This window comes from Acomys russatus, chromosome 25, assembly GCF_903995435.1.
Source record: "Acomys russatus chromosome 25, mAcoRus1.1, whole genome shotgun sequence".
Classification (NCBI taxonomy): domain Eukaryota; kingdom Metazoa; phylum Chordata; class Mammalia; order Rodentia; family Muridae; genus Acomys; species Acomys russatus.
Window position 1 is genome coordinate 45180030 of NC_067161.1, and position 25050 is coordinate 45205079.

A 25050-nucleotide genomic window follows, 5' to 3' on the forward strand; every position below is an offset into this window, starting at 1 on the left:
TAGCTAGTCTGGCTCATGTGGTCACCAATGGGTCAACCAGATGGCCAGATGGCTTGATGATTTTGGCTGCACTCACATGTCTGGGGTAGTCAGCTTCTGAAGACTGACCTAAAGAAGCTTTAGCATTGGAAGTGACTCAACTTCACTTCATCTTTCATCCTCTAGAAGCTAGTCTAGGCATGCCCTAACAGTGAGGGCAGAACACAGGAATTTTCAGGAAATGGAATGGAGCTGAAAAGCGTTACATTCTTCTCTTTGTGTGCAACTAGGCTGATTGTGTTTCCTTACTATTGTAAGTAGAACAGGAATAAACATGAATCTGCAATTATCTCTATAGGAGAATACAGAGCCTTTCTGAGTGGTATAGCTGTGTCATAGGGTAATTCTGTTTTTAATTTTTTTGAGGAGTAGCCAAAAAGATTTCCATAATTGTATTAATTTGTACTCCTGCTAACAGGGAATAAGTTTTCTTCTGTCTTCATATCTTTGTTAACATTTATTGTCAGACTTCTTGAAATAGCCTTATGACTGGAATAAGGTATATTTTTATTTTAATTTGCATTTTACTGATGATTAGGGATGTTGAATACTTTTGAAAATGTTTATTGGTCACTTGTGGTTCTTCATTTAATCAGCCCACATGTTGATAGGCAGTTCTGTTTCCTGTGTAAATATCTCTGCTCTCAAAAGCAGCCTACAGATTCAAGACAATCCCCAGGAAAATTCCAAATAAATGTGTACTAGTCTGATTTTCTGTTGCTATGATAAACACTATGACCCAAAAATAACCTGTGGAAGAGAAGACACATTTAGCTTATAAGTTTTATATGTGTGTGTGGTATGTGCATGTATATATATACATATGTGTGTGTGTGTGTTAGTAAGTCCATCCTCAGGGGAGGCCAGGGCAGGAGCTCAAGGCAAGAACTAAAGCAGAGATCATACACAAAAAACTGCTTAAGGACTTGCTCAGCTGACTTTTTATACAGGCCAGGACCATCTGCCCAGAGGAAGCCCTATTCCATAGTGAGCTGAGCACTCCCACATTAATCATTAATCAAGAAAATGCCCACAGACCTATCTTCTGGAGACAATTCCTCAATTGAAGACCCCTCTCTCTAGATGACTCTAGTTAGTGGCAGTTTGACAAACCAACATAACACTCCTCACAGAACTAGAAAAAAATCCCAAGAATGCAAACAGAAAGCAAATGACCATTAACAGCCTAAGCAATCCTAAGGATAAAGAACAGTACTTGGAAATTTCATAATATCTGACCTGAAATTATACTACAGAGCTATAGTGACAATGATAAATCTCATGCTAGCATAAAAACTGGCTTGCAGACCAGTAGAAAGGAATAGAAAACCTAGAAATGAAATCAACCTACACAGCTATGATCACCTAACTGGTAAAGGTGTCATGCACTGGAAAACATGTCCCGGCAAACCTAAGTACCAACCACAGAAGGATGAAATTAGAGCTCTATCTCTCACCCTCCACAAAAAATCAACTCAGAGGACAGAAGACCTTAACTTAGACCCCAAACCACTGAAACAGCTAGAGTCAAACTTAGGGGACACACATTAATATGTAGATATAGGCAAGAATTTTCTGCACAGAGCTCAAACTGGACTACAGCAAAACTTAAAGCAGAGAAGAAAGAGCCAGCTGAGCAAACAGAAAGAGGGGAGTTGTCTATCCAGTCTAGTTCAGACAGGGGGCTAATATCCAGAATGTAGAAAGAAGTACACAAATTAAACACACCCCGCAAAGTAACCTGGCATTATTTTGCAGGTCTGTCTAAGTCATTGCAAACGGATGCAGCTCAGTCTTTTGATGGTTGGAAATGCGCTCATATATATAAATATATATATATTTACCACAATGTGTTAATTTCTCAAACCAGTCTCCTAACTGAAGTCTCAATTATTAGTGGTTAGTATGCTTCCAGCGTTGGAGGCTGTGTTCCTGATGCCGCTTTGGATGGTCTCCTCCATGAGGATATGTGCATTGGAACTTGCAGTTCTCCATCCCGCAGCAGGGAGTGCTGCAGTCTCTTCCACCTCCATGTTTTCAAACACATTCTTCCAAATGCTCCACTTCTCAGTAGACCCTGATGAACCACCATGGAAGCTTGTAATAAAATGAATTTGTCCGTAATGTAGCTGGAGAGGGCTCCTTGCTCATGCCGGCCAGTGCCTCCATTTTGTTGTCCATGCTGAGGGTATGAAGGCCACTTGTGGTGCCATTGTCATCATCGCTCTCTCTGCTCTCACAGCTCTGTTTGGTAAGCCTCTTCTAAATCCCTCAGGAAGAATCAACGTTCTCTGAATGTAAAAGCATGCTCAGTGTGGCGGTTCTGCTACTGACGCGCATTTGTCACAATGCCTACCCCCTCTAGGTGGCAAGCTTTTCTAGGCAGGGACATTGTAATCCAAGCAGCTCACTTTTCTAATAGGATGCTTGGTCCAAGCACATCCTCCATGAATGTTTGCTAAATCAAAATCTTGGCTGAGAACAAACCTGTTGTTGTGCATGCAGTAATAATTCAACACGTATTGACCAACTTAGTCATTCAATATGTGTCTGCTGGGCATGTGCAATGAAGTACAATACAGTTCCCCACCTACGATGGCCCTACTTATTAAGAGTTATTGGCTTTATGATGTTTTGAAAGAAATCATTTTCAGTAAAACAAACAAACAAACAAAAACATATTTGAAATTTGGAGTTTTGATACTCTTCCTGGTTTGGAGATGTTCACAAAGCACTCCAGTGACACTGGGCGTGATCCCTGAACCATAGCCCCCAGCCATCCACAAATCGGAAAAGACTCTCATAGAGGTTAGTGCTGAAATGAGGGGCAAACGGAACATTCACACATTACCCTTGGGGAAAGCAAGATGGTACAGTGTGCTTCAGAACTCTCCAGCAATTCCACAAAGTTAAACATGGAATTATTCAGTGTTCTTTCAGCAATCTGCCTCCTTGCTATCTAGCACAGGGGAAAAAATGGATTCATATTAACCCTGAAACAAGAGTTTGCAGCAGTTATTTTTTTTTTATAATTGTTGAAAACTGGAACCAAATTAAATGTCTTCTGACAGGTGACTAGACACACCGCTACACACCAGTACAGTAGAATACTACTCCGCTCTAGAAGGACTGAACTGTTGATGTGCGCGGCAGCTTGAACTGGCTTTCAACACATGGAGGCCATGTGCAGTGAGCCAGTTGCAGGAGGTCACAGACCATACAGTACCATTTGCATGTCATTCTCAGAAGGACAAGCTACAGTGACAGAGACCAGATCTAGATGGATAGTTGCAAGGTGAGGGGATAGCAGGCGACAAAGCAATTCATGACAGTGGAATGACAGGCAGTTTTATGTTCTGATCATGGATAGTTATGCAGTCCTGTCACTTATCCCTCCTAGAGAGTTGAGCCCTCCGGTCTATTTTCTTATACACAAACTTAAATATAAAAGAAAACTTGGCTTGGGAACGTAAGAGAAAATCAGTATACATGAAAGCCAATTCCTTTCCCCAGGCTGATGGACTTAGGGTGGAGAGAATCACATTGCTTTCTTAGCCAGACATTGCATTTCATGAAATCCCAGTTTCAGTGTACAGGAAGAAGGGAAGGGGACTTTAGATAAATATTTTCCTAATTCTTCGGTCTGTGTGGAGGAGACCACACTCAATAAAGTATACCCAAGAGCAAAATAGGTAGAAAAACTCATCTTAGACTTCAGACTATGGAAATGCAAAAAATTGAGAGGGCTGTGTGGGGAACAGAGAAAAAGTAAAATGGAAGAAATCAGACAGGCAAAAGAGTTAGAGAGAAATTCAGTGTACAGATCTGGTGGCACATTGGTACTGAATAAAATTACAGTTGAATAACTAATTAAAACAACGTTTAAAAAAAACCTTGAACCTCCACTCAGTCACAGAAAGAGAGGCAGAAAGATTGGAAGAGACGTGGAGGACTGTTGTGAAAGTTTTTTTTAGACAGGACATTGCCTGTCTATTAAAAACACGCACAAGCTGGGGCTATTTGCATGAGCTTATATACACACACACACACACACACACACACACACACACACACACACACACACACACGTGGGATGGGCTAGAAAATAGCTCAGATTTTCAGACCACTGGGTTCTCTTCCAGAAGATGCAGGCTTCATCCCCAGCCTCCGTGTGGTGGCTCACAACCGTCTGTAGCTACAGTCCCAGGGGTGTCTGGCACCCTCTTCTGACCTCTGCAGAAGCCAAGCAGACACATAATACACACATACATGCTGAGGGAGCAAACTTACATGTAAAATTCTTTAAAAAGGAAAAAATAATTAAAACATGGAAGTAGGAGGTCATCTAATTGGGAGGAAACAGGAGTCTCCAGAAGTGGGAGAGGGGAATGGGAGGCAGACATGTTCACAGTGCGTCGTCTGCATGTATACGGTTTCGAAAAGTCAATAAAATTGAGGGGAAAAGTTAAAGGCCATTTGAAAAGTCATTTCATTCCCTTGTCCTCAGCCAAATGCCTACAAGGCTTTGGCCCTGTGCTGAAGGAAGGACCTGGGTCCTGCACACAGACACTAAGCGTCGGGCACGCCTCTGCTGTGGTAGAGGAACTTCACACACATGAAGGGCTCCGTCTGCAGGGTCTGTTCCTGACAGTCCTAATGTTTATTCGGCACCAAGGGTCCTGTCTGTCTGCCTCGTTTTTCTTCCTAATGACTTCCCAGGGTCCTCTGCATGGTCTTTTGGGCCCACCCTTTCACATCTCCAGGTCCCTGGACCAGGGTACCGCTGACGGCTCACATACCACATGTCTAAACATTTAAAAAGCTATAAATCAAGCTAGGACACTGTTAGATGAAATGTGCTATTTCCCTTCCTTTGACAAATATTCCTTGGTAACAATGAAACAGAAAAAAAAATTAGCCTAAACCTATTGTTTTCACATGTCTGAAAGTTGGCAAAACACCAAAGATGACTCAATTTAATTATTATTGCTCATCTGGGATTTTCTGTGGATGGGCCAGCAGTGTTTGGATGAGCCATAAAATAAGATATACACAAATCATGACCTATGACACGCACACAGTAAGATTTATTTTTCAACCGTTAACTTCAGTAAATACTAATTATGTTGCAATCAATATTCCTCATATTAATTTTATTCTATTGACAGTGATGATCTCAATCACAGACTGAGAAATGTTTTCTGAAAAGATCCAGATAGTAAACGTTTTAGACCTGTGTACCATATGCTTTTTGTCCCTCCCCTGTTTAAACTTGCATTTAAAAAAGCTGTGTAGACAATGTGTAAGCAGATGGGTTTGGCTGCTTCCACAAAAGTTTGTGGATTTAAGAAGAAAAAAAAGGTTTACTCCCAGTATTACCTGATTACCTGATACCAGACATCTTCGTGGGCTCAGAAGGAAGCCCCAGAGCCACTGAGTAGGAACTCAGCACTCCCTCCTCCCTCTCTCCGCCCCTGGCACTAGGGGATGCCTGTTATTAGGGTTGTACACAGATACAATCAGAAAGTAAAAGAAAAATATGTTGGTTTGGAGTACGGAATTTAGTTTGGCGATCATAGATATAAAGAATTTCTGAAATGCGGAAATTATAATGCACTCTGATAAAAATGTAAATTAAGGCTGAATGTAAGACTTTAAGAAATCCAGTAATTTTCTTGTGTCTCTAAAAGCTGTCTGCCAGAAAATGAAAGCCACCGAAAGAGCTCAGTTGGGCATATGTCAGATGACAATACAGGACCATCTAAAGCACATTAAATCTATGCAAAACTTTGAAATGCAACTTATTTAAATGGGCTCCTTAATTTAAAAGAGCATGTGTAGTTTAATCAAACATTTTTTGCTTAATGCGTTCTAAGATCCAGCTAGAGTCCATGTCCTGAGAACTTTGTTTCCCTGGTCAACCTGTTCCGAGCAGCATACTGGCTCTGTGAGAAGTGTGCTTCTGTCTTCATGTGTGACTGCTCTGAGTTCACAGGGAGCTTAAGCTCCTTCGGCTATGGACTGGGTGGGGAGAGGCAACAGACACACATCTGGCAGTACCAGGAAGTGGTACTTCCCAGGAGGAGCTCACTTCCTGTTAACTAACAGGGAAGCCTTTGCTTGGTGCTTAGTTTGTCCTTTCTCTTAACTGACTTCTTGTCATACTCAAATCCTTTAGAGGCACTTTCGCTCATCTCCAGTGTTGGCAGCAGTGCAACCTGTGCATGTTCTTAGCATGCAAGAATATTATTTTAAAAAATTAAGGAAACAGGAGAAGCAATTCCCCAGAGCCGGAATCATAGTAGTTATAAGACAGCATGCTTAGGACTGGGCTGCACTGCACTTAATGGTGTGATGGCTTCTATTGTAAGCCTCTGTGTGTGTGTGTGTGTGTGTGTGTGTGTGCGCGCGCGTGCGCGCGCGCGCGCGATTCACAAGCCTTTCTGAACTGTGGAGTGAATGCCAGAACCCTCTGTCTCTGTCCCTTTCCATAGATGCCTTTACCCCTTCCCAATGGCAAGAGACCCATCCGTGCTGATGTGCAGATGGACGCCACTCCTTGCATTCCTGAGGTTTGGTGGCACCCTCATGCCATGACGTCATTATGCTAGAACTTTACCATGTTGTAGAGTGAGGCTATGACAAATGCTTGGCATTGTTTTCGATATTGTTTCGGTTATTACATTTTTTATTATTTTCTGTTGCTTAAAATTCGAGGAAAACTGAGAGACACCACCCAGGATGCTGAAAATAAGTTTTAGAAAGAACATCCAGGGAACCCTGGAACTCCAGCTGCTGCCAGCATTGTAGCCTGGAACTCCTTTCCTGTCTCAGACTTAAGGGGGCCTTTGATTCCATCCCTACATTGTGGCTAGAACTAAGTCACAGGGAGAATTAAAAAAAATTAAAAAGTGGGTGAGTGGAAGGGAAGGAAGGAGGAACTCAAAGCCCCCCAATGCAGAAATGGAGCACAGAGACTCTGTGCAGTCTTGGACTTACTCTGCTCCTGTCCTCACGGCTTTCTCTCCACTACAGGCTTTGCGTTGTTACCAAGCCAGGGACATTCAGTCTCTCTTATCTCCAGCTGCACACGTGCCCAGGCCTGATAACTCTAGGCTGATGAGCCGCCTTGCTGACGCCCCTGCCCACAGTCACACAGCGGCACGAGAGGTCTCAAGCCCATCACTTATGAGACTCCTGTCAAGAGCCAGGAGGAGTTGCGATGGGGGGACTTGCTGAGGCAGCCGCAGAGGAGCCAAGCGCTCCCTTGCCTTCGGCTCACGGTCTCCATGCTTTCTTGAAAAATCCCACTTCCCTCTTATAAGCAGTTGATTCAAAGCTTCAGGTAAGCTGAAGAGAGCAGGATCTAGCTACCTTTGAGGAGGAAGACCCGTGTTTAGCAGGATCTTTCTGGTTCCAAGCTGATCAGGGACTTAGCCTCCATGGTTAGACAGTGTCTTATCTGTAGCCATCTTGTCTTGGCATATGCTTGTGGCACCTAGTGACAAATTTTCTCATCAGGAACCTTCAGAGTGGCCATGCTCTGGCCACAGTGTATTATAAATTAAGGCAAAATGAAGTAAGACAGAGTCGTGGACTAAGGGTCAAGAGACACAGGATCTCAGCCAGCTTTGCGCCATGGAAACTGTAGAACTGAGTGTGACAGGGGCCTCTGGGGGCTTAGGGGATTTCTCACCCATGACCCTTCTACAATTATATGGAGCTTCTCAGGAGACAGCAGTAGGGAGTTCCTGTCTTTTGGAAGATTTGCCTCCTTTTCTTCTGTGTCTGGATCTCTGCTATCTATCTATAATCTCTTAGCTTGTCTGTCTGTCTGTCTGTCTGTCTGTTGGCTGCTCATAAACATGAACACTGCTCCAGGTTGTGAATTTCCAGCTTTGGTTCCAGAGACCACGTAATGTGGTTCTGTTTTATTTCTGCTACTTACTGCCATTCTAACTACATTAAATGCGGTTTCGTAAGACGTTTATTCTGTTCTGATTTTAGATGTTCCTACCTTTATTATTATTATTATTATTTTAATACACAGACTTCATTCAAGAAATACACAGACTCACTCAAGAACTTTTAACTTTACTTGTTCAGTTGTTTGGCTAAAATGTACGTGCAAGTTTCTTTCTAAAGACGAGGGTGGGTGTAAATTTTCTAGAATCTTTGTACTTCTGAGCGTCACATCATTGTGTACTTCAGGTGAAATAAAACTTAGAAGAATGTAAAGTGTTTTTTTTTTTTTTCTTTTAAACTTTCACTTTGGGCACTTATACTAAATGAGGTCTAAGCCTAACATTCTCCACTCTCTTCCCCATTGGTTGCCTAACTGTGTTGTTTGTTTATGCCTGTGAGAGTCTTCATACGCAAATTCTAACACACCTGCTAGTGTTTGTCCATGTGGCTCCTTGCTAGGGTGGGAGGCAGCAACATGGAGCAAGAGTGCAGGTGGGGTAGAGCAGCGTAAGGGACCTCTTGGCCTCAGACATAGCCTCAGCCCTCTGTGGAGGAGTGGTGACATATCCCTACCCCTCCCCTTGGTTTCTTAGCTTCTGGTTGTTTTACAGATGGACAGGAGGACACTTGGTTCCCATGAGTCAGACACCACCCCAGTGCAGCATCTGGGACTACATACACAGAGATGGACATGTCATCTTATGCTTATGGCTACGTCAGCTCCCCAGTGAAGGAGAATTAGGTTCAGAGAAGGACCATGAAACTTGTGAGAATCTGGTGTAGATTTCGAGCAGTGCTTCTCAACCTTCCTAACGCTGCAACAGTTCCTCATGTTGTGGTGACATCCAACCATAAAATTATTTTGGTGCTACTTCCTAATTATAATTTTGCTACTGTTATGAATCATAGTGTACATATCTGACATGAAGGATATGTGGCCCCTGTGCCCACAGGTTGAGAACCACTATTTTGATCATCAGTGAGTGGTAGGATGACGGAGGGTATTAGGGAGACTCTCAGCATCCACAGGCATGGCCACCCTTTAAGAGATACCTCTTGTTCTCCTCTTTCAAGGTGGCTCTTTGGTGTTTGATGACTACAGATATACATTCTCCCTTTCCCAAGTTTCTCCAAATGTGCAATCAAGAATCCTTAACTTTCTGGACTCCCCTGGAGTTTTGTTCTTAAAATAAACTGGTGCATGGTGAATCATGCATCCTGGGATAGTCCAAATCGCTTCTATTCCCTTCTGTCCTTTGATCACTTAGAGTCTTGGAAGGCATTGACTGTCCACAGCACCGGAAAGGATCCCAGACTCTCAATTTAACACCGAATGTCTCTCGCTGATGGTATGCTTATTAGAATGGCCCGTACAAGTGTGCTTAGTGTGGGAGCTGGGTTATAACATCAGTCTCTTCCTCTCTCTCAGAAGCCAATCTAAACATCAGCAGAAGGGAGTTCCCCCTCCAGGCTTACAAGTCACGGTTTGAGAAGGCTCTCACAGCACAACAGCAGGAAAAGAAATATTAACATGAGTGAGCCTTGGCCCCAGAGACAGCAAGCTGACAGCTCCCGATTCAGTGTGGTTTCCTCCCTTCTCAGACACACACGGTTAGGGATCTCCAGGGACTACCTGCAGACATTGGCCATCCAGAGAAAAAGTCCTTCCTGGCATGCTCTGTGGCTGGGGCCTTGCAGAAACAGACACACGAGACAGGCTGACAGCATGCACATGCAAATCGGCCAGATTTATCGATCCCTCAAGGTAAGTCGCCCTTGCGTTGCAACCCTGGACTTCCCCTTATAGCTATGCGTCCCTCCTAGAAGATAGCTGTTGGAAAACAGGATAACAATCTACTTCCTGTTGCAAGATTTGGGGATGGGCAATTTACGTGCCAAGATGAACGGGGGGTGGGGGTGGGGGTGGGAAGGAATACATTTAATGATTAAGCATTTAGTTAGTCACAGTGTCCAAGATGGCCTGTGGTGCTTATAGAGTCACCCTGATGCTACCTGGGTATTTGGAAGGATTGAAAGAACATGCTAACAGGAGAAAGACCTGGTATTTTATTCTGTCCCTGTTAGTCACCAGCTATTGCTGAGCTAACTGTGTTATCCCTTTGCCTTCTGAAGCTAAAATTCAAATTCTTATCTGCTCCGGTGGTTGGGACCAGGGGGATGATGTGTCTGCCTTGGTCTGTGGCAAATGCTTCATAAGTGTCCACCATCCTCTTTCCTATCAACCTCTTCCCAAGGCCTGAACTGCCTGGCTGACCTGGACCTGTTGCTTTTAACGCAGCCTGGTCTCTGGACTCCATCTTGTAGCTCTGCTATCTTACTTTGAGGAAGCACGGGACAGATGCGCGCCTCTTCTGTCACACACTTGCCTCTGTCAAACGCAGTTGTGCACTTACATCTAGCCTTCCCGATCTTGATGTTGCCCCTCTTCAGAGCACTACATTAGACAAATATGTGTCCCAAACTATACGTGGGACAATCATGTTTTGGTGATGAAGGAACGATGGCCCAAAGGACTACAGTGATTTGCCCTAAAGTCACACAGTTTATTAGCAGAAAGTGGCTGAAATATATATATTGTTTTCTTCAGCTCTGAGTTCCCTATGAAGCTGTGAAGCAGCCATATTTCAGAACAGCACCAATACTGTGTCTCCTTCTGGGTTCTTGGGAAGAAATAACCACTTTTTTTTTTTTTTTTAACAAGTAATTCAAACTCCACTAACAGAAAACTGCACGTGGGTTTCTATTTATGGTGGGAAAAGGATTACCACCACTACCCGCCCCTCCCCCCGCACCCCCCAAATACACACACCAACTTGCTAGTTTGTAAAGTCTCCATCGTTTTCTTCCTTTAAAGCTTTATAATTCTCTTTGGAAACATCCATGTCACTCCCATGTAAATCACCTACAGCACCCTCATGCCCCCGCCCCCCATGCTCTAAACATGGCTCTTATTCTCGCCCTCCTCTGTTCTTCCCGCTGTTGACACTAAGCTCCTCAAGGGTGGTTGACCCTGGAAGATCTTTCTATAGCCGCCATCACTTTATGTCCTGTTCTAACCTGCTCTCTTCCATGTCACCGACTGTGTCCTCATCTTGAAAGCCTCTCAACCTTCTAACTGCTGCGACCCTTTAATACAGTTCATTATGTTGTGCTGACGCCCTAGCCATACAATTATTTTTGTTGCTACTTCATAACTGTAATTTTACTCCTCTTATGGATAGTAATTTAAGTATCTGTTTCCTGATGGTCTTAGGTGACTCTTGTGAAAAGGTCATTTGACCCCCTCCCCCACATACAGGTTAATTCTCAACCCACAGATTGAGAGCCTCTGGTCTAGGGGTACATGACCATCCCATTCATGTGGGCAGACAAGTCCTTCGTCTCATCCATTTCAGCCCAGAAGTCAGGCCTTTCTGAGTCTTCCATGGTGCTCTGGATCGTTCCCTCAGTGATTTCTCCAGTGGTGGGCCAAGCTATTGTTTTAAGTCCTTGTTTGTGGATTCCTTTTCTATGCCCTTTTCATTGCTGCCTTCTTATCTGATTTAACAGGAATAAACACGTCCGAAGCAAAGAAAGGACCACCTATTACCATCTAATCGATATTAATTATTGGCATACATTTTTATTATGTTAGTGTCATCATATAATATATTAGTATTAATTCATTACAATATACATGAAAAGAGCATAGGCTCATTTTAATCTCACAGACCTGCAAAGATAAAATGAAAATGTTAGTTCCAGAACATTTTGCAATTACCACTTGCAAAACTGTCTTCAGAGAATACCCCCCTGCAGGCCATACATGTGAGCATCTTCTCTATGGCCACTACTGTGCCCTCGTTTTGGGAATAGGCCTCCACATGTAGGGCGGAGTTTAAGCAGCTCCTGGTCTTACGTTTATCTGGGGTGAGAGGCAAGTGCTCACGGATCCCCGCATTCTACATAAGTGAGCCTCACTCCTTTTCCTCTGTTGTCTACATTTCTACAAGTCAGAGATGGGCCTGGTTTGGCCAAAGTGATTTTTGTTTTGTTTGGGCTTTACAAAACACACGCCTTTCTTGGAGCCTTATGGGAAACTGGCCATTTATATTTTATAAGCATAGTAAAATATTTATTCAACTATAACTTAACTACATAAAACCACACAAACTGGAGCGTACAGCCCCGCTGCAGATTTTCACAAAGTGGATAGACTGTGAGAGGGGTGAGCAGACAGGTGCACTCCATCTCTTTAAAAGCTTTTGTTCTTCCTTCCCCACACTGATTCCCCTGTGGGCAACAACTGTTTTGACATCTACTCGGACATAGGAGTGTCTCGTTTATTTGTCTTCTTTTCTGTTTTATGGTGTGTGTGTGTGTGTGTGTGTGTGTGTGTGTGTGTGTGTGTGTGTGTAAGCACAAATGCAGTCATGATGGGGGGGAGCAAGCACATACATGTAGAGCCCAGAGGTTGGTGTCAGGTATCATCTGTCTTCTCCAACTTGCGTCTCCACCTCATGGCAGGCGCTCTCACTCATTGGCCAAACTTGGAGTTCACTGGCCAATGGGGCCCGAGGATCCTCTTGTCTCTGCCTCCCCAGAGCCAGGATTACCGACACCACATTTCTGGGGATGTGAACTCAGGGCATCGTGCTTTTATGTACAGCACTTTACCAACTGAGCCATCTCCAAGCTCTGATCATCAGCTTCTCATGGAGGAAGTTATATCAGCTACTTTTCTGTTGCTGCGATAAAACACCACAACTAAGGCTATTTATAGAAATGGTTTATTTTGGGCTGATAGATCCATGGGGATAGAAGGAGTACATCGCCATCACAGAGAGGAGGCAGAGCTGCACGGCTGGTGGCAGGAACAGCCGAGAGAGCTCACATCTCAAACCATGAGGACACAGAGGGAGCAAACTTGAAATCAAAACCCACTCCAGAAACATACGTCTCCACCAAGGCCACATCTCCTAAGCTGTCCCCATTCCCAACCAGGACACCAACTCTTTGAGGACCAAGAATTTAAATGCCAGAGACTCTGGGGTGAGGGAGGGATGGGATGCATCTCATTCAAACTACCCCACCACAGCAGACATACAGCAGATGCATTGCCAGGGCTGGATGTGTTATTAGCACTGCTTGTGAGACTCACTGACTGGCAGGTATGACTGGCAGAGGTGACGCCATCTCCATTCTGATTGTTCTGTGTTGGGTGTATATACTGGTTTTTGGTGATCATTTGGTCGTCTGAACATGGACGAACAGCTGTGCAATATCACTAGCTGCTGGGGACCTGTGTTCAGCTCTTGTAAATGGTGCCAACCAGCTTTGGAGTCACTGTGTCAGCTTGCTGTCCATTGGTGAGGTGCCAGGAGCTGCACATCCTCGCCCACACTTGGAAAGCTCTATTGAGTGTTTCCCATTTGTATGAGTGGATGAGTCATGTAATGGTATTGACGCTGGGTTTTTAATTCTCGGTTCCTTGATGAGTAATTATTCCTAAGGACTTCTCAAGAATTAGTTGAACATCTGAATACTGTTTTGTATGACATGGTTAGTCAAGGATTTTGACTCATTTCTCTTTCATTCTGTTTATTAATTGTTTATTTATTTAACTTATTGACTTGTAGGAGTTCTTTATATATTGCAGCCATGGCTTTTGACATTTTGTAAACATTTTCTCTCACTCTGGGCTTTGCCTCTTCACTCACTTGATAGCATTGTTTCAGGAATGTATTTACTTTTCATTTACTCCAACTAGTCATTTTATTAATTTAATTTTTCAATACATTCTAAATACTTTTTTTCATTCAGAATCATTTAGTTACTCTTGTAAATTTCCATCTTGCTTATATCTATAAGCAATATGGAGTTGCTTTTTATGTATAGCAAGAGGTGATCAATCAAGAGCAATTAAATACAATTTATTAAAAACAAGTAGGGAGCCGGGCGTGGTGGCACACACCTTTAATCCCAGCACTCGGGAGTCAGAGACAGGCAGATTGCTGTGAGTTCAAGGCCAGCCTAGTCTACAAAATGAATGTAGGACAGCCAAGGCTACACAGAGAAACCCTGTCTAAAAAAACTCCCCCCAAAAGTAGAAAAGAAATATTTATCCATTCATCCATCCATCCATTCATTTATTTGAAACTATTTCCAGAGAATGACTGGTAGCAGTTACACTGGTAAGGCGAGAATTAAGAAGACAGTGTGAGGACGGTGGGAATCCATAAGAAAGGGCCCAAATTGACAAGAATGACTGAGCACACAGGTCCTTTTGTTCCTATTAGATACATATTGAACGTAGCTGCTGAGTGGCCTGGGCCGCTCTTTCTAGATGATTCTCCCAGTAACAGAGATGTCTGTATGCAGACAATAGTGAAGCATTGGCTACCTAATCTGAGGGGTCCTCCTGACTCTTACACGTTCCATTCCATGAGGCCCAGCACTACAGTAGGTGTGTCTTCTTCTCAGTGTGGAGAGGAAAAGACCTCCAGGTCACTCTAGCACTCCCGCCATCAATGATGGTCTTGGCCATTGGCTTTGGGAAAAAAACAATCTGCTTAGCCTGTCTGTCCTGGCATCTGTTTGGCTTTAACATTTTCCTCCACAGACAGTTATAGGAACAACCTTAGTCCACAGAGATGATCCGGTGATAGATCAACTCAAAAGTGAGGGTGGCATGATGTCCACAGCAGACACAAGCTCTGATGAACAGTTCCTTCTGGTCTGATGGCCCCTTGTGGGAGGTGTGTGTTCACCTCTCCCAATACAACCAGTCAGTCTGTCTCTCCAGAGGCAGTGACCAGCTCTGACATCCAAGCTAGCATCCTTAATGTCTGTGTACCCAGTGGACTGATGCTGGATACCCTCGGGTCATGGCAGAGAAAGCATGCCTGGTTTTCTCTGGAGTTCTGTTCTCTGGGCTGAGAGGTCCTCCTGTGATTGGGAATGAGGTCACTGGTCATCCCTCCCTTCAGAGCAATGCTTGGTATGTTCTTTTCAGCAAAGTCACTCTGGCAGTCCTTTACAGGCCAGATTCCTGAGGCATTTGCTTTGCCTGTTGAGATGAATAAACTGAATTTAGGTAAGTTAAGTCACAGCTTGCCCTCCTATCACCCCATCAGCAGTTAGAAGGGATAAGCCGTAAACCCCATTTTCTGATTTCAGATCAGCTCGATGAACTGTCAAAAATTATTTTGTTTCCCTTTGGTCTAGCTAGATGAAAATAAAACCACAGCCCCTTTGAGTACTTAGCTCTATCACTTCATTCTCCTTAAGATGAATGACATAATCTATCTAGATCCATCCTTTTTTCCTTCTTGGGTACTTAAAAAAACTTGCTGTAACCCATGCTTTGCATAAAGTTTACTGTCTCCAGGTCCTTGGGTTCAGGAATATTAATTACATACACGCTGTGCAATCAGCCTCCAGCACACTTGATCTTGGATTGCTGTCCATCTTGTGGCAGTTCTCCACTCCCACTCTAACCAATCAGATTTCCCCTTCCTATGAGTGACAGGAGCAGACGAGGGTGACTTCCTTGGAAAGTCTGGTTTGGGCTGTCTCTTTTCAAGCACTCATTTGGGGTAGGCTTTCTAAAATATGGATTCTTTTTCTGAGGCTTAGTAGCATTTGTTTTGGCCAAGCACAATCTGTAGAAATCTGAGAAAGTTTCCTAGGGATCATTTTGCTCCCAGAGACAGGCCAGCCAGAAACTCCTGAGAGCAGTCTACTCTCTCTTCAGATTCAGGGCAAAATGTGATTTAAAGTAGTTATAACTCAGAGGTCACAGACAAGGAAGCAGAAATCCACTTCCGTGTTTCCAAGTCAGCATGTGCCCCTTACCTCAGTGTTTGCTTAAAGCTCAACATTTTTTCCATGCGTTTGATCAAATTTCTTTTACTGGGAAATTCCAAGCATCTCTGGCCAGGCTTCCCAGCTTATCTTGCACAAGAGCATCTTATGTTCCAGAAGTAGCTTGGTCTAGCTGACTCCTCAGAGAGCCTGGCATGCACAGGTGAGGAAGAACAGTGGGCATCTCAGTTAAGTTGCACTCATTCTGAGCTGTGCTCACTCCCCTCCATCCAGATCCTAAAGTATACTTAAGAGACAATGTGATATGCATTTTATAAAAATAAATTGCAAAATTCTTTTAAATTTAAAAATAAGAGTCAAGCATACAGCTAGCATTCTTCCCTCAAAGAAGAGTCAAGTCACTTCATGAAAACATCTAAAGTGACAAAGTAGGAGGAAAGCTCCACCGCCATATATGCTGAGGCATTGTTAGCACTAGCCACACCACAAAGGCTGAGGAGTGTGTGCCAGAAATAAGCCACTTGGGGACACAAATACTTGCAAAGTAATTGAGAGGATGTCTGCCAATTGGCTTTAAAGCAATCCAGTTGGCACGGTTAGGGAATAGATGGGGACAGGGTAGAGGCGGGGACTCATAAATGAAATTGGCCATTGTCATGCGTTTTTGGAGGAGATATGAGGTGCCTGAGATTCACTTGACACGTTTTCATCTTTTACATTTGACACTTCCCACTAAATATATACTCAGCAAACTGTAAATGGGAGGGAGTAAAAGAAGCACCCAACACAACGTGGATCCTTTTCGTACAGATGCAAAATATATACTACAAAATTATGGAAGTAAAACAACTGTTAAAATTAAAAATAAATACAGCCATGGGTGATCAGGTCCCCACTTGAAGAGTGGCTCTTGAAAATAAAGTGCCTTTATGACTTGAGAAGACAGATTGGGAGTAAAAGAGCATGCAACTAAACTCATTGGAAGGAACCCACAATGCACAGCTTAAAGAGGGTGGGGGCATTTTTAAAGAGTTGAAATGCAAGTCAGTGGATTAGAAACAGAGGGTCTAACCAAGAGGGAATAAAGAAAGGCGGAACGCACAAACTGGTGGGGAATGGGCGTAAGGCTGGGAGTATGTAATGGATGGGGTTTGGAAGAATTACAATTGCCCCAAATCAGCACAAGGCAGAATGTTAGAGCCCAGCTGCGTCCATCAGGAAAGAGGAAAGCACTCGGAGATCACACTACTGTTTGTTTCTGCCCCCAGCACATACATTATCAGCCTGGATGGGGGTGACTCCCATCAAACTCCAGAGGAATAGAAAAGAAATGAAGGCATTCAGAACGTGATAATCGGGTCTTGTCTAATCATTACATACAAGAGTTGTGCAGATAAATATTTTGTGTTATATAAAATTCATTTCCTCTGTACTCTTGAGGCCTTATTGCCCCCACCCACCCACCCACCCACCCAAGAGCCCCAGTAAGGGGGTCCGAAATCCAGGTTAATTCCAGACCCAGGTGCTACCGTTGTTCTCTCTACATGTCCTGTACCTTTGCCTACAGCTGCAGTATTAATGTGTGCTCCTATGTTCCGTGCCTTGGTGCCTATCACTGCCCTTTCCCCTTGGGGCGTCCATTGCACAGGAACTTTGATAATGTGACAGCTAATTTGATGGCTAAGTTAGCCCCTAAACGACTAATGGGCAAGAAGTGTATACAACATGGATGTAGTGGACAAAGAAATGACGGGTGTCCTGGACAGACAGAGCAGTACTGTGTGTGTGTGTGTGTGTGTGTGTGTGTGTGTGTGTGCGCGCGCGCGCGCGCACGCGCGCACGTGTTGGGGGGAAGGTTAAGATGCTACTTGGAACGGCATGCAATTTAAAAGTTATGGATTGTTTATTCCTCAAATTTCTGTGCAATGGTTTTGAACTGTCATTGGAATTAGGTATCTGGAACTAAGCAGAAGTAAATCATTGGTAGGGGAGGACAATTGTACATTTTGATATTGTGCTTGAAAGGAGGAGCTGAGAAGATGACTAAGTGATTCAGAGCACTAGCTGCTGTTTCAAAGGACCAGAGTTCAGCTTCCAGCTCAGGAGGCTCACAGCTATCTTCAACTATAGCTCCAGGAGAAACAATGCCCTCTTCTGGTCACCAGAAGCACCTGCACTCATGTGTGCAAACCCACACTGAGACTCATAATTAAAAAGTAAAATAAATCCTTATAAAGGATTCATTTGTTAATAAGGAAATCCTTTTTGAGAGAAATTATTAGCTTTTGTATGGAAGGCAAAGCCACTCTAGGACTTGGGACAGGCACAGACAGGATGGCAGTGGGTATTTTAATGCCATTTGATAGCACTATAATTGTGTTTGTGACAGTATAATTCACCTTTAGAACACACCTATGTCACGTATTGTAGATGAGAAATAGTAACAGAGCCTTTGTTCTATGTTGGGGATGTTTTTGGGCGCTTGAGGTGTATTAATTAGTTGACACAAAAACTACATGACATGGGCCAATAAGATTGTTCTGAGGCCCATGTTCAAGGAATTCAGGAAGTCAGGCAGCTGGAACTGCAACCCACAGGGGAAGTCTGAACCCAGATTGGGTGCTTCTTCAGCTATTGGAGTCCAGAAGAGGACTGGGTCCACTCTCTAGATTCTAACATGTCTTCTTGCTTCCCGCAGGGACCTGATGCCCAGATCCCTGGAGGGACAGATCACCATGGAGAAGACGCCCAGCTACTTCGTGACCAGGGAGGCACCCGCACGCATCTCAGCCATGTCCAAGGACACCAAGCTCATCGTGGTGGTGCGCGACCCTGTGACCAGGGCCATCTCGGACTACACTCAAACGTTGTCAAAGCGGCCGGATATTCCTAGCTTCGAGAGCCTGACGTTCCGCAACCGCAGCGCGGGCCTCATAGACACGTCGTGGAGCGCCATCCAGATTGGCCTGTATGCCAAGCACCTGGAGCCCTGGCTGCGCCATTTCCCTCTCAGCCAGATGCTCTTTGTGAGCGGGGAGCGGCTGGTCAGCGACCCAGCAGGTGAGCTGCGCCGCGTGCAGGATTTCCTGGGCCTCAAGCGCATCATCACTGACAAGCACTTCTACTTTAATCAGACCAAGGGCTTCCCGTGCCTCAAGAAGGCGGAGGGCAGCGGCAAGCCACACTGCCTGGGCAAGACCAAGGGGCGCGCGCACCCCGCCATTGCGCGCGAGGTGCTGAGGCAGCTGCGTGACTTTTACAGGCCCTTCAACCTCAAGTTTTACCAGATGACTGGCCGCGACTTTGGCTGGGACGGATAGCAGATATAATTTAAAAAGAAAAAAAATATAAAAATATAATATATTTTTGTACCAGTCGCTAGAGAAAAGACAGTTTAATATTTGTGTATAAGTATACGTTGCAGTATTTTTTTTTTCTCCTGTCCCCGATGGATAATAACCAGCACCAAACATGCGCATCGCAGGAAAGGAGATTTCGTGTATCTAAGCAACTCACATCTTCAGTTTGTTTATGTTCTGAGCACTCGTTTATAAAGGATAAGCACCAATACTAAACTGTTCTAAGAAAATCCCCATGGTAACCCTCTCTTTTGTTAAGTACAGAAACCTGATAGAATTGGGACCCGGCCTTTGATTTTTCTATCTTTCTCCTGTGCCACTTTTCTCACAAGTCACTTCCCAGTTAATGACACTTTGGGTATGCACAGGGCAGCTTTCGCTTGTAGTTATGATCCTTACACAACTGCGGCAAGCCTGTTGTGCGTTCATGGGGACCACCATTTTCTCTGTTAAAGATAAGGGAAACTGAGTCTCAGGGACGTTGAATGAATTATCTTAAAGCTGGATGGTCGAGCCTGGACAAACTCCTGTCTGCCGCTTTTTTTCTATTTTATGACCACTCCCACCCCTACCCCGAGCCTCACCCCCATTCCCACCCCCGCCACCACCCCTGCCACCACCCCCACAGGAAGGCATAAGACACCTGGAACTTTAGAAGAAGCTCCAGAGTGACCCGGAAAGGGCCAAGCGGGCTTTTCCCCGCAGTCTGAGGTCCGGGCTGGCCTATGGCACTCAGCCTTGTCACATAGCTGTATTCAAGGATGTCACGGAGATGGGGACACAAGTTCTCTGGGGAGCCCATCTTGCCTCTTGGCTGATCGAAGCATGCTGAGACATGGAATTCTGGCCTATGGGTGGCCATTTGAGTTCCAGAGAGATGACGGAATTCTGTTGAGTGAAGATGGACAGATGTAACAACCAAGAGTGTACCAGAGTAGTACTTACTGGTTGTTGACTGGACTTTTTTTCAATTAGAATTTCTAAATAAGAATTCCTTTTTCCTTGTTTTTAGAAACAAAATCTCCCTTTCTCTGTAGTTATCTCATGCTTGACTTCGGTTAACAAATCCTGCCCAGCTCCCCCAGTTTTCACAGATTGAGGTCTATGGTTCAGTGACTTTATCCACCCCACTCTCTCCCTGTCTCCTTCTCAGATGAATTATAACCTAATACTAATTAGTGTTTGGAAAATATTCTAAGAAGCATGCCTGTGGATGGGATGGTGGCTTCTCCTCTGCTCCCACCTCCCATCTGCTGTCTAAACGCCTCAAATGAATCAATGGTTTATTAAGAGTACTCCTTGCTCTCTGAGTGGGTATTAACGAGATTACCAGTAATGGGAATTAAATTAGTTTAGCGAGGAGCACATATGCGCTGATTATGTAAAACATTCATAATTACTCTGTCAGTGACATTTTATCACAGGTTCAAGACCAAGAAGAACATATTTGCTATTCCATCAATATTTTCTTTATCTACTGAAATTTAGTATGCTCTACTATGCTAAAAGAATGTCCTGCTTTTCTCTGCTGTCAGTCAAGAGAAACTAAAGTTTGTTTTACCCTGTGCTGGATGGCTGTAGTTTGTCACGGGTGTTTTATCAGGGATGTACAAGTCTCTTGAGAAGATTAATATGGGGTTAAAATGAAGTGAACACACCATTTTAAGTGTCTATATATTTTGTCATCTTCAGGTTGATTTGTTGATATCTCATTTATGGGAATCAAGCCCTAAACTCAGGTCGCTTTTTCCACCTTGTCTCCTACACTTCTATGCGCTCGCTAAGTGCTCGGCGCCACAGTCTGTTTTCAGTCTACATGAGTGAGCCATCACCAGCAGCCACCAGAGACGCATTTCAAGCCCTGCGCGTCTTTTAAACTGTTTGTTTGTGCTTCTGCCTCTTGAACCCCCCTCTCTCCGCCTGTCATTATGCAAAAGTGGCTTGCACAAAAAACAGAATGCACTCTATAACTTTCTTTTCCCATGGAAAGAAACAATAAAAGAACAGAACTGAGTGTGAAGGATCTCTTGTCTGTGAGTGTTTTTGTCCACACTGTTTAGGGAAAGAGTGAAAAGAGTCCTCCAGGCAAACTTTCAAACGTATAAGATTCCCTACAGGTGTCTAGAGGGTTGAATCTAGGAAATGTGTAACAAGATTGGGATTCTCTCAGTTTCACCGAGAGACCAGGGGACAAAATGTTTCTGCCTTGAGTGGAGAGCTCACACCTGCTGTGACTGGAATCTGCCTCCCCTTTATGCTGTCCCTTCAGCTACACAAACAATTGGCTTTGATCTTAGGTGGAACAAGTGGACCCTCCTTCCTCCAAGCTGTCTTCCATAGAGCCATGACCACCACCCCTGTGCCTTTCTTTGGGCTGAACCGTTGTTCAGGACAGCAGCTCCAGGCTGAACTTCTTGTTTCTGGACCGTGGGTATGGCATATGAGAGTATCACTCAGGACCTGAGGCCCATCTACTTTATTTTAACATCTGGGCGTCAGTGTCTAGAAAATAGAATTAATCCCACCCTCATTTTCTTTTTATTTTTCTTTGTTTGTTTGTTTGTTTTTTGTTTTTGTTTTTTGTTTTGTTTGGTTTTTTTTGTAGGCTCTTCAACCTTAAAATGATTTTAATGATATTGTGGCTCAAATATCCATCTTGCATCCAGATAGAGGGTTTAAACACAAATGCACCTGTAAATATCCAACTCCCAGTTTTACCACTGGAAGTGGGCAGAGTCTCTCATAACATCCTTGTCTGTTACCCTAGATGAGTCATACTGAGCCATATCAAAGCTGTCACCCACTAATGGGTCTGGAAAATACTAATGCGCTCTTAGTCACACAGCAGACACCCACTGTCAGCAGTCAAGAGCAATGGCTGCTCCTCCAGAGGACTGAGCTCTCTTCCTAGCACTCACACTGGAGTATCACAGCCACCTTCAAGTCCAGTCCAAGTGACCCAATGCCTTCCATTAGCCTCTGGAAGCACTCTGTGTGTGTGTGTGTGTGTGTGTGTCTGTGTACACGCACGTTCACGCATGTGCATCTGCATGTGTGCGTGAGTGTGTGTATGTGTGTCTGTCTGTCGAAAAACTGGCGCTCATGCTTGTAACAATCTTTTAAAATTTAAATAACATATTTCACTGTAAATAACAATGGTCCACTCTTACTAGCCTTGCTTTATAAATGAGGATGTTAAGATTTAAGAGTCCAGTCCTTATGTAAAGTGAACAAATTAAAAAAAAAAAGAGTCCAGTCCTTAAAAGATTTTTTACCATCCCATAGTAATGTCTAGAGACCATTTTTGTTGTCTCCCAGAGGGAAGAGCTACTGATAACTCAAGGGTAGACGTCTTAAATGGTTCTAAATATCCTGTACTACCCAGATGAACCTCCACAACAAAGAATGGCATCAACTAAGATGTCAACCATGCTGAGGCCAGTGTACCTCTCTGAAGCAGGCCCAAGTGCTACAATCTGTACTGATGCGTGGGTGATATTCTATCGGCCACTATTCCAGCATTTCTTTTGGAACGTGTAGTGAGGAGATCCACATTTGATGTCATTTTTCAAGAGAAGTACCAGAAAAGAATAGGATTGGGCTTTTCCAATTACAGTTTCTGGGGCAGCTCCTCCCAAATGGATAATCACATTTCCATGAACTAGAATCAGCAAACCTCAGGTGGGGGAAAAGTGACCCAACAAAACAGGCACTCTCGAGTTCAAATATTGCAGTTTTTCGATTTGTGTGCATGACGGCATGGTAGCATTTCTTGCCTAATGACAAAACAGAGTTCTAGAGATAAATAAACACTGCTATTTCTTCTTCATGACTCAATTCAGATGATGTGATACTGCTACCAATGTCTCAGGCTGCCAAACAGTTGTAAGATGGGCAGAGAAAGTCCTAGCACCTCAAAGCATAGACACCCAGAATGTTGTGTCTTCTTATTGTAGAACCAAGGGAAGGTGTCCATGACATAGGGCAGGTGTGACTGAATACCAGGTCCCACGCAAACCTCTCTGTAAAAATTCACTCAAATTCTGCAGCATTAAAGAAGAAAAGGACTTCACCATCCTGAGCCTCAAGCCCCTTTGGGAAACATCAGTATTACTGTAGCATCCCTGGCCCTTGAAACATCGTTATTGATGTGCAGACACATCTGTATTCAGTCTCAGCCATGTGGGTGGAGAACATGGATAGGGACATTAAAGGGTTTGTTTATTAGATAGTGGAGTTATGAGATGGCAGGCCTTCCCTTTAAGATTTGACAAAAAAAAGGGGGGGGCGGTTTCTGCGGGCATTATGAGACATTGCAACATCCTGGATGTAGTGATAACATAGTGGAGCTTAGGTGTGCTGGGAGGAAATAAGACTAAAATTAGAAAGTGCTTCTAATAAATGGACCCATTGTGAGATACTAGGCAACACTAGGCTACAACCCAAATTCTTTCAGTTTGGTTTCCATCTTGGTGATATTCTTTTCATAGCTATATCCTCAACTACTGACTCCCCTCTAGATTTACTGTCAAATAAAAAGTGGCAGTCAGTGCGGAACATATTCTGTGGAGTCTTTTTCCTTCCCTCATGCCTGGCCATGGCAGTCTAGGTGCTTTTGAGAATAAAGTGTGGTAAGATCCAGCCCTTGGTTAGCTCTGATCGATGGAAAATGAGTAGGACTCTGGTTCTCATTTGATGCCAGCTTCTGCTACTCCACATACTGACAGACTCTGGCCCATGCCCTCCAGGTATCTCCTAATGTGTTCATCACCCCTGGAATCTTGTCTTTGCTTGGAATGACCCAATGGGTCCTTCTGCCTCATACATCCTATTTCCATGCTTGCATCTCTATCTGTCACATTCTCCAACCATGTGTTGCTGGTGTGACTGATCTTTGGTTCCTGACTCTACTGACCTTTCCAAATGGACACACCCAGTGATGGTCCTATTCTGTTACAGGTTCCTGTGGAATGCCTCATAGTCTACCTTGAGCAGCTGCTGTCAGCTTCCGTTCTCAGGAAGCAATGAGTATGCCCAATGTCAACCCCTAGGAAGGTGCAGGTGCCTCTGTCACCCAAGTACATTCTGTTAGCAGACCTGCCCCTAGTTTGTCTAGCAACCTAGGATGTCATTACCTGCCTGCCACTTGGTGTGCACCTGCCCAGGATATAAAAAGAGCAAACCCATCTCTCTCTCTCTCTCTCTCTCTCTCTCTCTCTCTCTCTCTCTCTCTCTCTCTCTCTCTCTCTCTCTCTCTCTCCCTCTCTCTCTCCTCCTCCTCCTCTCCCTTGTTCTGTCTGTCTCTTCCTCCCTCTTGTTCTGTCTGTCTGTCTGTCTCTTCCTTTCTTGTTCTCTCTGTGTCTCTCATTCTCTCTCTCCTCTTGGGGTGCATCTCCCCCTTTCTTTCTCTCCCACACCTATACAAATAAACTTCTTCATATCATGTCTGTTGCCCGGTGAGAAAATGTGCGCTATGAGAAAATGTCCCGGAAGGAGAGGATGAGACATTGTCAGAGTGTGAGTAACAATCTCAGGAGGAGAAGGGCACCCCACTAGAAGGTGGCTTCCAGTGTCTCACATCACCTTTCACCACCAGTAGGAGGGATCCAGCCAACAACTTGGCTTTCCCCTCTGAAAGAGTCTCTGATGCTGGGCTGGTGGTGGTATCTCTCTCCCACCTCTTTTCCCAGAAAGCACTGAAGGTCTAAGTTTTTTATTTCAAGCCTCTAACAGCTAAGCAGGCAGAGAACAGTAGGATGCAGAGTGGCTTTCTAGTGGTTTCACCATAATTTTTTTAACAGAGACAAAGGTCCTTTAGCAAGGACATCAACTGACACCCCTAGACGCAAACCTCATTCTT

The 25050-nt window shown here is 44.2% G+C and overlaps 1 protein-coding gene across 1 annotated transcript in view; it reads left to right on the forward strand.

The window, feature by feature from the left end:
- Window positions 1–19615, forward strand: part of Hs3st3a1 (heparan sulfate-glucosamine 3-sulfotransferase 3A1) — a 106389-nt gene extending 86774 nt beyond the window's left edge. Inside the window, exon 2 of the mRNA XM_051167999.1 lies at window positions 18530–19615. Within this exon, the coding sequence (XP_051023956.1) occupies window positions 18530–19151 (622 nt within the window). The 3' untranslated portion in view covers window positions 19152–19615. The remainder of the gene's footprint in view (window positions 1–18529) is intronic.
- The last annotated feature ends 5435 nt before the right edge of the window (window positions 19616–25050 follow it).